Below are 15840 nucleotides of genomic sequence, written 5' to 3' on the forward strand. Positions count from 1 at the left end.
CGCCATTGAAGACGACGGAAAAATACCCCACCAAGTATAGGAGAAACAGTCCGTGCAATTCATCGGCTGAAAAATCATAAGTCGCCAGGAGTCAATGGAATTACAGCCGAATTGGTTAAATATGGAGGCGACTGATGCTCAAGGTATGGGACAGCGAATCAATGCGACGAAACTGAAAAGACTGACTAGGCTGACCCTGACCAATGTGCGAGGCCAGATAAAAGCAGCAGGATCACTCTCAAGACCATTCGACATCAACAACGGTCTACGACAAGGGGATGCCCTATCATTAAGAAAGTGATCCGTGATGCTGAGGTAAATGCAAGAGGTACGATCCTCTTTAAGTCCACCCAACTAGAACTAGAGCAACCCGAGACGTACAAACTATCTTCATCCAGATCGAGCAGGCGGCGCGAGGTCGTGGGCTGCAACGTCAACACCGAAAACTAACCGACCAGCAACATCAAACCGCACTGGTCAAACGGGAAGAATAAGGATAGGAGAATACAACTTTGAGAGCGTTGATAATTTCTCCTATCTAGGGCCGAAAATCACAACCGATAACAACTACGATGATGAAACCTGCGCTTGGTTGTTGTCAGCCAACAGAGCCTATTCCAGCTTACAAAAACTGTTCCGCTCGAAACGTGTCACCATAGGGTCAAAGCTCTTACTGTACAAGACTATGATCTTGCCAGTCCTCATGTATTCCTCGGAAACTGAGGTTCTTAGCAAGAAAAATTGCGAACTCTTGGCCGCGTTTATTGAAGAATCCTCCGAAGAATTTTTGACCCCCTACATGAGGATGGACGATTCTGTAGCCTACACAATGACGAAATCTGTGAGCGATACCATGACCGTCCAGTTGTGGATAAAATCCGGCTCAATAGGTTACGGTGGGCGGGTCACTTAATCCGTATGGATGAGGATGATCCCACCCGGAAAGTCTATAAGGGCAATATCTATGGTAGAAAAAGAAGACGAGGCAGACCCTGCTTAAGATGGAGCGATGGTCTAGGCCAGGACGCCAGACAGCTTTTAGGGATATCGAATTGGTGGACCTCGGCGCCAAACCGAGATGTCTGGAGTTCCTTATTAAGGCATGCCTGGGCCGGATACCGGTTGTTGCGCCGTTGATGATGACGGAAGGAAAGGTCATAGACCGGAAAGCATAGTCGCTTGAAGAGCAGCGGAAGAAGGAAGGGGAAACCAATTCAAACAACTTCGAAGAAAATAGTTGTGTCCGTAATGACCAACTTCTTCCTGCGCAAGGTGGTGACACCCATATTGCCCAGCCCAGCGAAGTGTTGGAACGTGGCTTAGTGCTTTAATAGATAATTTTTATTGGAATACTAGTATGTTCTCCGTTTCTGCTATTGAAAATGAGAGCGGCGTCGACTTTGCTTTCTTCGCAAAAGGGAGACCTCTCTTTGGAGAACTTTCTAGAATTTAATGCTGGAATCAGTTGGCAAGGGATAGGGAAGCGAAACAAAGCGGAAAATTGAATCGGGCACGATGCTACTCGGCATGTTCTCCTTAATTACACATTCGTTTATGAGATTATTAGTTGTTAGTATTCCCAAACCAGAAAGCACATGAACAATAACTAAAGTGTTAACTTAATTAAACAAATGAAGGAAAATAATTTCGCCAATAGTTAGTGGGAAGCATGCAGAAAAGACTTACCTTCGCTGTATTTATTGGCTGCTGGTTGTCCCGAACACTTTTCCGACGCCGTACACTGTTCATTTGAGTTTGAATATCCAAACAAAACCAAAAACAACAAAACCGAGCAAATTCCGCCCATTTCTCGAGTCCCAACCTGAAACGATGATAAACAAATTTTTGACAAGCGGCCGGCGTTCTACTTCTTCAGCGTTGCCATTTGCAAAAGGCAGAGTGTCTCGATATTCTGAAAATATCGTAGACGTCAAGATCATATGTTCCACCATCTGGGGAGCAAAACATGTTTCGTAGTTTAGCGATTTCCTAATTGAAAGTTAATTTTCGCGATAAAATAGAATAGAAAGTGTTGTTTCACGAACGGAGTATGCGGCAGACCTAGAAAAGCATTACGTTTGACTGGGGAATGAAGATATCATTGACGAATTTTGTGTAAAATCCCGCCAGTATGTTAGACACTTAACCCTTCTTGTGTAGTCAGTGTTTGAGGTAATCGAGAGAATTGAGGAAAGTCCTATTAGAATATAGTTTCCTAGTCACACATAAACAAAATGACGATCACGGAGTATATATCCGCTCTATCCGACAATCCATACTTTGGAGCCGGTTTCGGGCTTTTCGGCCTGGGTGCAAGTGCCGCAATATTACGTAAAGGCCTGCAAGGAGCTCTAATATTCTTCCGCCGAAACTACATGATCACATTAGAGGTTCCTTGTCGCGATAAATCCTACCAGTGGCTGCTGCAGTGGATTACACAAAAAGGCGCTCGTCAAACCCAACATCTTAGCGTCGAAACCTCTTTCATTCAGAAGGAGACGGGGCATGTGAAGACCAGGTACGACTTCATTCCTAGCATTGGCACGCACATTATGCGCTACAAGGGCATGTGGATAAAAGTCGAACGCACCAGAGAGCAACAAACACTCGACTTACATATGGGCGTCCCGTGGGAGTCGGTTACACTGACGGCGTTCGGCCGAAACAAAGAAATGTACTTCAACATTCTCGAGGAAGGTAAGACGATTCCAGTTGAGATTTGCAATAAACTTCACTTACATCCCCTACTCAGCCAGGCAATTGGCTCTGAAAGAGACTGAAGGGAAAACTATCATGTACACGGCAATGGGTGCCGAGTGGCGGCCGTTCGGTCATCCCCGGAAGCGACGACCAATAGAGTCAGTGGTGCTGGATCGGGGAGTGTCCCATCGAATTCTAAGTGACTGTCGCGACTTTATCGATAATCCTAAGTGGTATGCGGATCGGGGGATACCTTACAGACGAGGGTACCTTCTATACGGACCGCCAGGCTGCGGAAAATCGAGCTATATCACAGCCCTGGCTGGCGAACTCGAGTATGGAATCTGCCTGTTGAACTTATCAGAGCGAGGACTGACCGATGACCGTTTGAATCATTTGATGAAGTAAGCTCCCAATTACATCCATTCCCATAAGATCAATTTGAGTTTGTTTTTCTCCATAATAGTGTGGCTCCTGAACAGACGATCATCCTATTGGAAGATATCGACGCCGCTTTTCTGTCTAGAGAAGATACGACGCAGCAAAAGGCCGCCTATGAAGGATTGAACCGCGTAACATTCAGTGGCCTCCTGAACTGCCTAGACGGGGTCGCTTCAACCGAAGCGAGAATCGTCTTCATGACTACAAACTATTTGGAAAGGTGAGTTCCATACGTTAGGGGTGGATGTACTGTATTTTCGAACTCTCAGGTAAAATAAGGTATGATGCGTTGCGGCAAGTTCCGGTTGTCCACTTAAGTTGCAGCAACGATAGCAAGAATTCCAAAAAATTATGATATTTGTGAGTGATCTGTGGCGTGACTTGTAACGCGCTAAACATGGCAGGTTAATGTAACTAAATTAGCAACTTCATTGAGTTCTAAGATCTGGAAAATTTCTGAACTATGGACACACGTCAGCAACTTTCAAGGGACCCGACAGGAGGACAGCATGCCGTAGATGTGTTCAGGTAGGTCACCAAGCAAAAACCTGCAACGAAAGCGAAAATTGCGTTCTCTGCAAGGATCGTAGCGCATCTGGTGAACACGTTCTACACACTAAGGTTTCGAGGCAGTGTCCAATCTTTAGGGGGGGACTAGAAAAGGCTAGGATGTGACTAGCATGATCCGCATCCAACAAATTAACATGCATCGGAATGCAGCCGCTCATCAGTTGCTAATGCAGTTTGCTGCGGAAGTAAAAGCTGATCTAGTGCTAATCAGCGAGCAATACCGAAATAGGAACCCGGTTTCATGACATCTCCACTTATCGAGTACCGCTGCCATCTGGGTTCGGGACGACGTTCGATTTCGTAGCGCCAAAGGCCGAGGGAACGGCTTTGTCTGAATTCGGTGTTTAAGGATACATTTTTTTAGCGTTTACCTAACGCCGAATGAGACGATTATTATTCTGTTAAGGGGAAGTTACACCGTATCCTTAAAGAACTATTGTGCTCGAATGAAACGATGCTGGACTTTCGGCATGCTCTGGAGGACGCTGTTTCGGGCACGGAAGAGCAAATCCTTGTAGGTGACTTTAATGCTAGGGCCCTTGAATGGGGCATGCCTCAGCCAGACTCCAGAGGGAAACGAATCCTCGAAATAATGGCGAGAACCGAGCTCGTAGTTTTAAACATCGAATCCGCGCCAATGTTCCGACGCCCAGGCTGCGAAGGAAGCATCCCTGATATACGTTTTGCGTCGGAATCTTTGGCATCCTCGGTGGACTGGTGGCGAGTCGTAGAAGACTTCTCGGCAAGTGATCATCAGTACATTGCGTTCGAAATGGTTGACGCTACTTGCCGGCGTGCACCAACTCGGCGTTCCCCCTCCTCACCAGAATGACAAAGCCTTACACAATAGCACAGAACAGAGTCGATAGTAGCCTAACATATGCTTTTGTACCAAACGTCAGATAAAAGTAATGAAACAAGTTTGCACCTCTACTGTTTAATCTACCACTGGAACAGGTTATACGAAAGTTGGCTGCAGACGTAAGAGCCAACGGTTTTGAGTGTCGGCCGACTATAAAAGATAATGAACGGCGCTTCGCGGTAATGAATATGAAGATGTTGCGTAGAGTATCGCACCATGATCATATTCGAAATGAGGAAATCCAGGATATCGGCTTGCACCGATCGTGGACAAATTTCGAGAGGCGTCTTCGATGGTACGGCCTTGTAATTCGCACTGACAAGAATTCACTTGTCAAAATTGGTCTGAACATTGAAGTCGATAGGAAACGGACAAAAGGCCGGCTTGATACCGTCGAAATTGATTTGAGAGTCTGGTATCTCCAGTCAATCAAGCAAAATTGCGCCACCAATCAAGAAGAGCGGACTCCGCCTCAGAACGAAACAAAATCTGAAGAAGAAGAAATGGGAGGACGTTCAATGGCAAATCAGTTTCAATCATAAGTTTTAACAAATATTCGACAACCCTGAAGTCTCCGAAAGAATCAAATTTCGGAAGTTACAACGTATGGCCGACACACGGACACTTAAAAGGAGTGTTCGAAGGGAGAAGAGACGGACGTCAACTCAGCTGTGAATGAGTATCTGACCCAAATCAGGCTAATAATCTCGGGCGAGCGCAATGCTGACCACATTGCCTCCTACAGGGTACTGTAATCCTGTCGTGGTCCTGATCCAATTGGACTGTTGCGCCAACAGATGATTCAGCCCTGAAAGTTTATAGTGGAAATGTTTAAGGTAGAAAAAGGAGGTAGGAAACATTCTGGCACGGATGGAGTGATGACATACGCAGGGACGCCAGATGGCTGCTAGTTATATCGAATTGGTAGACATCGATGCTCGAGGGTTTACTAAGGCAAGCTCTGAACACTTGTTGCGCGTTGATATTGAAAGATGAATATGTTTCTGTAAATCTGGAATCTCTGCACATTGCCTAGAGTACACCAAATTCAAGATTTCAGTTCCAAACACATTTACTACCAATGATTTATATGTTTCAACCATAATAATTTAATTTTTTTCATTTTCTTTTAATTTCAGGCTTGACCCGGCACTAATCCGCCCAGGACGTGTTGACATGAAAGAATACATTGGACATTGCAGCAAATATCAACTCGAAGAAATGTACAAACGGTTCTATAATGGTCCGGAGTGTATTCAAAAGGCTTCAATCTTCGCTGAAAAGGTCGCGACATATAATAAACCAGTGAGCCCCGCTCAAGTGCAAGGATACTTCATGGTGCACAAAATGTCTGACCAGCAATTAGTGATTGATAGCATAGAAGATATATGGAATGATGGTCCAGTTCGTTGAATACATATGAATTTCTAACTTTAATTTTTGTGTTCTTGAGTTTCATTTCGTAAAAGGTTAATTCTTGGCTATTTTCTTCTTAGTACTCCTTGTGTTCAATCCTGGCCGTTTTTTTCGTCGAGATGATTGTTCTTCGACGACTAAAGGAGCATGCTCTTCATTTCCAATTTTTTCAGGGTTTCCGGGAATCGGCGACGCTTTCTTTCTAGGACTCTTCTTTCTGTTCCTAGGAGTTGCTTTTCTTTTCGTCGCTTTCTCCGCTAATACCCCTCGCCACCAGCTTTGAATTCTACGAGCACATCGAATTTTTCGTCGTTTCAAAAAGAATTTTTCCACATCGTCTTCGTAGTTTTTGTATGTTTGTTCTTGGCCAGCAATTTTTTTCTCTAGCTCGCTAATCCAATCTTGGGTCAGATGAATATCAGTCGTGACATTCTCCATTTGACGCTCATATTCTCCGGTCCAATATTCTAAATTATCTTCAAGAAACGCGATTTTTGCTTGGTAGCAATCTGGAATTGAGGGGTGGCGATTAATTGGGAAGATTTGATGAGATAAATATCAAAGGTGAATTAAAGGCGCATTGATAGTTTGGAGGATCGAAACAAGGCAACCTCAGAGTTGAAAGCTGAGCTTTCTAGGGCCGTTGGGGCATTGAAATAATATGTGAGATTTACTTTACATTCGATCCACGTCTCAAGTCGCAAAGTGTAGCGCATTTCATGACATAAATAGTTTCACGGCGAGCATGGTCGTCTGTCCTAACGTTTTCTGAAAACTTTTCAATTTTCTAATTGTTATCAATAATGCCTTAGGGAAAACCGCTAATGTAGAGGAAGAGGACTTCATCACCTTCTAGGAAGATTTAAAGACTGCTGCGAATCTCATCACTGGTTAGCAAGGAAACTGATTTTGGTTTGGAGTGGGGGAAGGAAAGTGGCTATAAAGTCAGTCAATTCTGTTATTACCAACAGCCCTTTGATGACGAACTCTGTTCTGCTTCGCATCATTACTGGTTGCCATTATCCCTCAATTTTGCGAATGCGGCGGGAAATATGCTTCAGTTTCCTTCAGGTCTTTCCTAGAAGCCTATACGTTTCCTCCACTGTTCTAAGCTAAGTGCATTTCTAAAGCACTCTTCCGTACGCGCTGCATTTATCATATTTAAAATATACAAACTAACACAGAATACGACATTAATCAAGCATAGAATTATGTATAATTCAGTTCCGCTACAAACTTTTAGATCCCATTACCTTTTAGGGGAATCCCCTAATATTAAGTCAGTATTATTGGTTATCTCCCTACTCATATATGCCTCCGTGGCGCAATTGGCTAGCGCGTTCGGCTGTTAACCGAAAGGTTGGTGGTTCGAGCCCACCCGGGGGCGACTTTTTGTTTCAATTGTAATATAAGAATTACTTTAAAGATTATCAATTTTAACAAACGAAAAATCGCAAATCTACGTATCTCCGTCATTTGTATAAAGCAATGATAAAAACAGCACTTTTTCTCAGTTCAGAACATTTCAGATGCACTTCCCTTGACGCTATTGAAAGCTTTCTCCAAGTCAATGAAGAGCGGGTGAGGCGGATGTTTGAGCACTGCGCACTCTATTACAATGAACCACAAGGTGTTGATGCAGTCAGTGTAGGAGGATCCAAAACGGACACCAGCCTGCTCTATGTCGACGAAGCGGAGGAGAATTTTAGCTAATATTTTCGCGGCAGAAGGAACCAAGTAAATACCCTCTATTTTCCCAATCAAGTCGAATGTTCTTCTTCGAAACCTTAGCCATCATATCTCCTTCTTTAACTAATTGGGAAAGGACTCGGATTCGCAGGATTTGCAGATAGTGGAAGCATAATAACAACTGCAGAAACTGCAAGGAATAGTCCCCCGAGGGGACGGTCCAGCCAAACGGCTTTGCCGCATTTGAGCCCATTAGGTCCATGATGATTTTATTTATGTTTGTATGAGCAGCCCGTATCAACATGGCTAGCCATCGGTCATCATTTTGTACGGAAAATCAAAGTAATCATGACCACCTAGAAATTCTTTCATGATGCGATAGATTATTGTCAGCATCACCACAATAATAAATTCCTTTTTGTCACGGTGCATGTCCCGAGATTTGCCGCGCTACGCGAGTCCAAGTGCATCACGTTCGACACCACTAGCAGCGGCAATAAGAGCTGTAGTTTCGTGATTCTCCATATTCCGCAGTCAGTCAGATCTTATGGCACCCCTTGGGGACGTGGCCGACAACTTGACCTGCGCCTGAGAAACAAAAGTTTTTAATGACGGCCCAATGTTCATCAAAATCCTCCGGTGAGCTGTTCAAGATCTCTGCCTTTCGAACAGCTGGACGATAGCCAGTTCACATTAGCGAATCACGTTGAGCTCGAAAGGATTTGTCGAGGCAGAAATAGGGATAGGAAATGGTAAGTGTACTGGTGGTTCAGAAGCGAAAATTCAAAATTCTTTGGGGGTTGGGCTTAATAGTCGATCTTACGTATGTGAGTAACATACCAGCAACAATCACAGCTACCACCTGGCAAAATGTTGTAAATCAGGGTTGATCCGTGAAAGCATTTGAGCGAGATGCGTTCATAGAAGTACTATTGGAAGGCGACCATTTCTTAAGTGCGATTTCAGAAAAGGTAGAACATAATGAAAGCATGCTACGTTGCCATGTGGAAGCGGCATATTTTTACCGATATGCCGTTAATTTTTTGGTGAGATGATGAAATTCGTTAGTTACGGGCTGCATGCTATTGAACAAGAAGATGGGGCAAAAAATAAAATATACGCGAATTTTCCGGAGTAGGCCTAAGCAGGTGGTACGCACTAGAAAGCGGGAATGCTTCAAAGAACATACAGGGATGAAGAAGTTTAGTCGGTGAACTCCATAGCTTATCTGCCAACACCTCATTAGAGTGACGGCACCACAAAAAAAATACAAACGCTTGATATCTTCACTATACCTGCGGTAACAGGGGAGGAAGATCTGTCAGAGGGTAAAGAATAATAAAGTCCCCCGGTTGGATCCGTTTCCCAGTACCGCCGCTTTAAGCTGGTTGTTAAAACCACCCTGGCTGACTTATCTGCCTGATTGAGATATGTGTACTAAAAGTAGTTCTTCCCGGTCGTAGGAAGAAAGGTAACTCAAGAAGTGTGGGGTAGTCTTACGGCAACTGGACACTGCAATAATAAGCTGAAAAGGAAGAAGTGCACGCCTGGAGTTGATCAAGTTTAACCTAGCAGAACAAAAGGATGCGGTCTTGATCAACAACCGTAGGAAAAGTAATACGAATAGCGATAACGATTGAAGTGAAAATTAATTCGAAGGAACATTTGGACTATGTTATGAGAAAGCAGAAAATACTAGCATATCGTTGGCATGGATGATGACCAACATTGGAGGTCTGAGTTAGTCACGGATTATTTGTGGCCGGGCGAGTGTGGGGAGAATCATAAGCGTGTGAGAACTATCATAAAAGGGTAAACATAGCCTAGTGTGCTGTGATTTCAGGGCAACCTCATTCTAGGCAACGTTTTTTTATTGCAGGCATGGCCCTCATGGGTCTTCTGGTAAGTAAGGCGCGCTAATTGTACCGGAAAAGCAAAATGAATCTACCTGGAAAATATGCGGAACTCCGAAGAGCAACACGACAAAATATGATGAAAAATGTGACAACGGCGCTTAGACGTATTAAAGGGTGAACTCAGTCACGAATCAGTAAAATTCATTACCACCTGACACATTTTCTGCTAGGCATGGTAGCTACAGAAAGTCTCTGTATCGATATAGTCTGGATGATTCTCCTTTTCGTTCTAAATATAATTGTACACTTCAAGCCTAACGCATACCATGTTCTTCTGGCCGGACAACCGTGCACAGGGAGAGCATTGGTCCTGAAAGCATTGTAGGCGAAATTCAACATTTCGCCTGTTGGAGGAAAACTGGAAAATTGTCAAACCTCCAATAACGAAGATTCAGGCATAGTTTGGCAGGCAAAAGGCAACATCGCTTGAAGCGCAATCCTCCTGCTTTGCAATTGTTCCGCGGGAGGAGGGGAGAGTGGAGGTAGTGTTAGTTGGTTTTAGCGAATAAGAACCTTACAATCTGCTGGAACTTGGCTCGGCAGTATCTTTCCCTGATTTCAACTTTCAGCCATAAAAACATGGTTGTTCCTGTTTCAGACAACAGACAGACAAATTGCTGCGTCTGAGCCGGTCAAATGTTTAGGTCAGAAAACAGACAAATCAATAACTGTCCTTGCTTCAGGTAAAATTGTCTGTGCCTGTTTCAGACAATAGGCAGGAGGTAAGGGGGACAGAGTGATAACAGGGGACGAAGGGCAGATATGATCCAATCGCGAATCAAGATTATGTTCATTGTGTTCTTTGGCCGGACTACAAAAACAAACAACAATAGAGTTTTACTGTGAAGAACTCAAACGATTGTGTAATAAGATTCGACGCGCGATCTTCTTTTTGTTCCCAAGGTTTAAAAAAAACTTTGAAAGGAACTCGTCTTAGGACATTGGAAGCGTTGTTAAGTCATAGAGCGCCGTATTTATGATTTTGAAAAATGTACCTTATGATCGAAGGCGGTTAGTTTTTTAATTGTAAAAGTTGGGTTATTGATATTTTCTTTTTGAACTGAAACTTTTTATTGACATAATTAAACGAGGCTACAGAACAATATACATCAATAAAAAAGATCTTCTTTGTTAATTTTTAATAAATGAGGCTGTCCGAAATCGAGGAAAATTAAAAATTTCCACGACCCCCGGGTCATAAAAATGCAAAATTTGGGGGATTGCTGTGTGCGATACCTTGTTGGAACGGGGAGGCGGCCCAGATTCAGGAAATGCAGACAGACGATATCTATGTACATATATGTGCATGGGCAGTAAAAAGGATGCATGCAAACTGGAGGACCTGGAAACATGCCTCATATGCATATAGAAAGACGGAAATGATTCCACTAGACGAGCTTTCACCGCTGTTGAAAGCCAACAGTGACACGAAACAAGAATAGTTGGGTGAATATGAATGTAGGTGATGCGATTGGGTGGCAATCATCGAGACATCACTATGAAAGGATCAACCACATTTGCTGTCAGTCGATGGTTAATTAAAACTCCTAATATTACAAAGTGATAAAAAAGAAAAGAGTCAGTATAGAATCGCGAGGAACTTTAGATTAAGAGAATACCGGACGAGATGTAGAAATATCAAAAAGTATCCTCCAAAAGAGAGCATATGCACATATCAAACGGGAGCAACATCTTGTGAACTATGAAATTCAAATAAAAAGACGAAGTAGTCGTTTAACTCCACCATGGATTCCAATTCCAACGGGTTCAATCGAAATGAGGGTACATAATTCAGGAGAGTACTTACCAATCAAATGTTTGGCAGCCTCTTCTTCTCTGATTAGTAATGATTTGTATCGATCATACTGAAGGTAATTTTGACTTTCTTCTTGTTCTAATTGATATTTAAATTGGTCCAGTTTGGCCTCTTCCCAATTTTGATTGTAGCGAATTTCCATTTCACGCTGCGTAGTGTTATTCTAAGATAGACGAAATGATATTTATTTTAGTTCAATTGTGTAATTCATACGGGATCATATGCTCGCAATAAGATTAAGTCGCATTATGTGCGTCCATACCTGGCGGTCAAATTTGAGACCTTTTTAGTAGATACGAGTGCGAACAGAAATTTCATTTCTATCAAATTAGCATTAACGCAAAACCGGCGATAAAACTAATGAACATCAATACGGCCACGGATATCTGCCCCGAATACCCCGGTGACAAATGCAGACATAAATTGATCAAAGCCTATAGCTTTCGATTAATAGTGGCGGTCACCTTTAATGAACTACTCCCTTATGACGCCACAGAATAGCCTCAAGTTTATGTTGGTATTTATATAGACGCATTTTCATATTTTGGACAAAACAGCGGATATGGATTTCGCGCTGTTAATTTGTTGAGCGATATCAAACTCGGTGCCGTCGTTGGCAGACACAACGCTATCTATCTAGGCTCGATCGCCTCGATGTATCCCAAACACGAACAGTACAAAGACCCGTCAGACGACTGAGAACTGGTTCTGGTTCTATTTGTGTTTATTTTTGATCAGATTCTACCTGCCTTTTTTCCACATCCCGAGCCATTTGGCCAAGGTCCACGACTCGGTGAGACAGCAAGCAAATGTCATCACTGTAGATGAGGCTCATGAGGGAAGATGACATTGTCTAATGAACCCTCCCATAAGATCGATTTATCCATATCCATATATTCAAAATAAATTTATAGCTTTTATGTTTATTTATGGTAATGGTTTACTCAAACGCTCTAATGTTTCGACTTAGGAGGTAGTTAGTTAGCCGAAATTTTAAGTGAAAGATTTGACTTTGAAGTTTATTGGCCAATAGTATTTTGAAATGTATAAATACGTATTTCGGGGACCAACTTCTTCAGTATTTTATATTCCGAAAATTTTCTATTATGATTTGGGTTTTTAAAGCTATTCCTGTAATTATGTTAATTTCTAGTTTTCCCTAAAAGTTCCAATAAAGTAGAAAACATGTTGCCCACGTCCGTGTTTAGTCTTTTACCGAAGGGAATTTTCGAAATGGTGAGGCTTTCGTAGGAGTCTAGTTTCCTAGCGTCGTCCACTTCCTACAAAATATTGATGTTGTTCAACGACAAATAGTTTCCTGGCTCTATTATCTGTCTGGAAACCGCGGACTTTATGTGTGTGTTGCTCCTATTTTTTGCGGATTAGGGCCTTCTTTATGGCTTCTAACACCCTGGTGTGGAATAACCGTTTTGTGTGCCCTACATAAATCATGTCGCAGTCTGGGCAGGAAATCTTATAAATGCCGCTTTTTTCGGCAGACTCTTAACTGGTTGTACCCAGGTCCCCAGTAAGTATCATCTAGTGGTCGAGGTGACCGGGAATCCACGTTTATGTAGTTGCATTTTGATTATCTACGTCAAACCCGAATTAGTTAATGTTACCCATTGCCTTGGTTCTGTGTTTGGCCCCTGGAGGAGTGTCGAAAGTTGCTGTTTTGAGGTTTGGCGTAGTTTTTTTTATCCGCTTTTCTTGACCGTGTCCAGAATGTGGTTCGTTCCCTTTTTTATTCTCTCCTCATTGAGCGGTGTTGTGACCATTCTATAAATCATGAAATTGTATGCCCCCATCTTGTGGTGGAAATCGTAGTTTAAGGTGTGATGGTTCGCTGTGTTTGAGTCGGTTTCCTGTAAATGTCGAATTCAAAATTCTCTCTTTCCCGGATTATTTTTAAGTCCAGGAACGGGATATCATCCAAATATAAGAAACAGAAGTGGAGATTCCGCAGCACAGAGTGGATGAATCTATGAAAGGTTTGCGCTACGTTAAGTCCAAAAGTCATACTAACTCGAGGAGTTCGAAAGGTGTGCGTATTGCTGTTTTCGGAATGTCTTCGAGAGCTACAGGGATTTGATAGTATGCCTTGACTAAGTGTAAGGTTGAGCAGATACGTGGATGAGCGGAATAGGGTACCGGTCTGGAATCATTTAAGCATTTAAACGTCTGTAGTCGCCATTAGGTTAAGGCACCATGTGAAGTGGTGAAGACCAACAACTATCTGAAGGTTTGCAAATATCCTTGTAAGAAGTTTTTCGAACCCTTTCCGCGCAACTGCGAGTTTTTACGGTGGTAATGGACACACCTTAGAAAAGATCGGGGAGTATTGATGTGGTACTGAACATCATGCTTAACCGGCTTAGAGAGACTACGCTCTGCATTGATGTTGCGGTACTTTTGTACGTGGGTTAGCAACGATTTCAAAAACGATAGAGTGCTGGTTGAGTAGAATGAGATTTTTCCTGATGACCTAAGGGAAGTTGTGGGGTCAATGAGGAACCTATTATGTTGATCCACTAGCACTCCATAGTGGCACAGGAAATCCGCGTTGATGTCCACCAAAATGAAGCGCCACGAAAAATCCGACTCAAGCCAAGACTCACGTCGTAAATTGCGATGAACGTGGAGTTTGCTGTCGCTAATTTCAGCTGCTGAGGAAATAGCTCCTGGAGTCTAGAGACGAGAAGGAGCGAGACTTCCGCACCTGTGCCTACCAGATAATTGCCCCCACTAAGGGAGTCGTATACTATCACGCGCCCCCAGCGAACTCAGTTATTGATGTCGCACGAAAAGTACATAGCTGGTACATTTCGTGGCTTTATCTGTAAACCTAAGAAGGTACCAGCACACTCCGGAGTTCGATGCGCACCGCGGCGTGAGGCTATCCGAACGCCCATTCTTCCAGGTAATCGTTGAACAAGTTCGCGACCGCTTTCCTAAACGCAAACCATTCACCGCCGCCGTCAGTGTGGCCACATTGACAATGTGGCACACGAGACACCTCCGCAGCCACAACGCGCGCGTGCACCTTGTGAATCTTGTCCGCAGTGACGGCCAACGCCTCCAGAGAACCGGCGTCGGCATTCGCTAAGGTGGTCTGCGTGCCCGCCACAAGGACGTTAGGAGCTCCAAACCAATCTCGTTCCCAACCAGCTGCTTCATTTCCCGAAACAGTTCGCTGGGTGTGTGGTCGCAAAGTGTTGGATCTGTCAGTAAGCGATTCAGCTTGACTGTCTCACTTACCGACAGGCGCCTGATGAGCTAGTCCTTCAGTCAGGTATAAGAGCACTCGCTCAGCACGCCGGCGACGAACGCAACGGATTCCTCGTTCAGGCTGATCAACGCCTGGTTGAATTTAGTGGTGTTTGTCGTGACACGCGCCAGCGTGAATTCTCCTCCAACTGGAGGAACCACGCCTCCGGGTTTCGCAGCCAAAACGATGAGATCCTAACCGCCGTTTCGCCCGCGAGACCCTTCCTCTCGCGCGTCATTATCAACCAATTTTTTAGCGGAGTACTGTAGTGGAGAAACACCTACCAACTCAGACCAGGAGAAACCTGAAAGAGAGCGGACGTAAAAACAACATAGATCACGAACCCAGTTAAAAGAAAAAAGGTAGCGACAACTCTTGCGGCAGGACGTGTTTTACTTCAATAATAATATAGCAAATAAATGAAGAAAGCGGATCCAATTTTCCGTCTGATCTTCTGGCGCGGAGTCGAAGGGGGGCGGCCTGATTTCTGGGATTCGATTTCGATATCCAATTCAATGGACGGACACTGAACATTCTTTGGGTTAGGGTATGCGAGGAGCAGGCAACTAGGTCGTTATAAGGCAAGCGAACAAAGCAGGTGAGTAATCGTATTTTCCTCACAATGCATATTGGCAATTCTAAGCTGAGTTCCGATGATCCAATTAGAGCACTCACACCTCAGCTGTTTACTCACTCGAAACGTAGAATTTTACGCACGCCACAGGAGCCAATCAAGTGAATTAAGTAAAACACTCCTTTGCGACCGTGCATACTCTACAAGAAACGGGCGGGCGGCACCGTGCAGTTTTCGTGGAGTTTTCGTTGGACGGGATAGAGAAAACCGCAATGCGGGTTGGATTGGCTTACGTAAACTAGGGAGTAATGAAGCCGGACACTCGCTCCAACCTCTTGGTTCGTCCAGGAAACTTTTTTCAACGGTGTTCCATTCGGCTGCTCCGACGAGGCCAGTGCTGTAGCATGGATTCGTGCCTGCTTGCAATTCCGTGCTATCTCCTTAGTCTTGCGACAATTACTCAACACTTTTTGCCGACAGCGGGCACCGGCTATTTCGTACGATTACTGAGATTGAACAGTGTAGTAACCCCGGTTTTTTAAATCGGAATCCTGGCCGGGTGCCTGGTATTGCTCCGCCATATGCGTA

General features: G+C 43.9%; 2 protein-coding genes and 1 non-coding gene across 5 annotated transcripts in view; 2 read left to right on the top strand and 1 right to left on the bottom strand.

The window, feature by feature from the left end:
• Nucleotides 1-15840, bottom strand: part of LOC119660306 (O-glucosyltransferase rumi homolog) — a 59236-nt gene that overhangs the window by 40459 nt on the left and 2937 nt on the right. The window contains exons 4-5 of one of the 3 annotated variants that reach the window (XR_005250418.1): nucleotides 11402-11573; nucleotides 1687-1822 (exon numbers count right to left, since the gene is read on the bottom strand). Coding sequence is in view for 2 of the 3 variants with exons in the window: in XM_038068781.1 (XP_037924709.1) it covers nucleotides 6044-6498; nucleotides 11402-11573 (627 nt within the window). In the remaining variant the exon portion in view is untranslated. Of the gene's footprint in view, nucleotides 1-1686; nucleotides 1823-6007; nucleotides 6499-11401; nucleotides 11574-15840 lie in introns of those variants that run through there. The other 2 variants (XM_038068780.1, XM_038068781.1) reach the window with 2 other exon arrangements.
• LOC119660305 (mitochondrial chaperone BCS1) lies at nucleotides 1942-6010 on the top strand. Its single transcript, XM_038068779.1, has 4 exons — nucleotides 1942-2697; nucleotides 2753-3104; nucleotides 3167-3361; nucleotides 5713-6010. Exons 1-4 carry the CDS (start codon nucleotides 2235-2237, stop codon nucleotides 5984-5986), a joined length of 1284 nt encoding a protein of 427 aa, XP_037924707.1. The 5' UTR covers nucleotides 1942-2234; the 3' UTR covers nucleotides 5987-6010.
• On the top strand, nucleotides 7303-7376 carry Trnan-guu. Its single transcript has one exon. It is a non-coding gene; the product is annotated as a tRNA-Asn (tRNA).

The sequence above is a fragment of the Hermetia illucens genome, chromosome 6, assembly GCF_905115235.1.
Source record: "Hermetia illucens chromosome 6, iHerIll2.2.curated.20191125, whole genome shotgun sequence".
Lineage (NCBI taxonomy): Eukaryota > Metazoa > Arthropoda > Insecta > Diptera > Stratiomyidae > Hermetia > Hermetia illucens.

Excerpts from the sequence above, each read along its gene's own strand:
- LOC119660305 (XM_038068779.1), top strand. The coding sequence starts at position 2,235 with ATGACGATCACGGAGTATATATCCGCTCTATCCGACAATCCATACTTT. Across the intron at positions 2,698-2,752 it reads CTTCAACATTCTCGAGGAAG|CCAGGCAATTGGCTCTGAAA; the intron begins GTAAGACGATTC and ends TCCCCTACTCAG. Across the intron at positions 3,105-3,166 it reads CGTTTGAATCATTTGATGAA|TGTGGCTCCTGAACAGACGA; the intron begins GTAAGCTCCCAA and ends TCTCCATAATAG.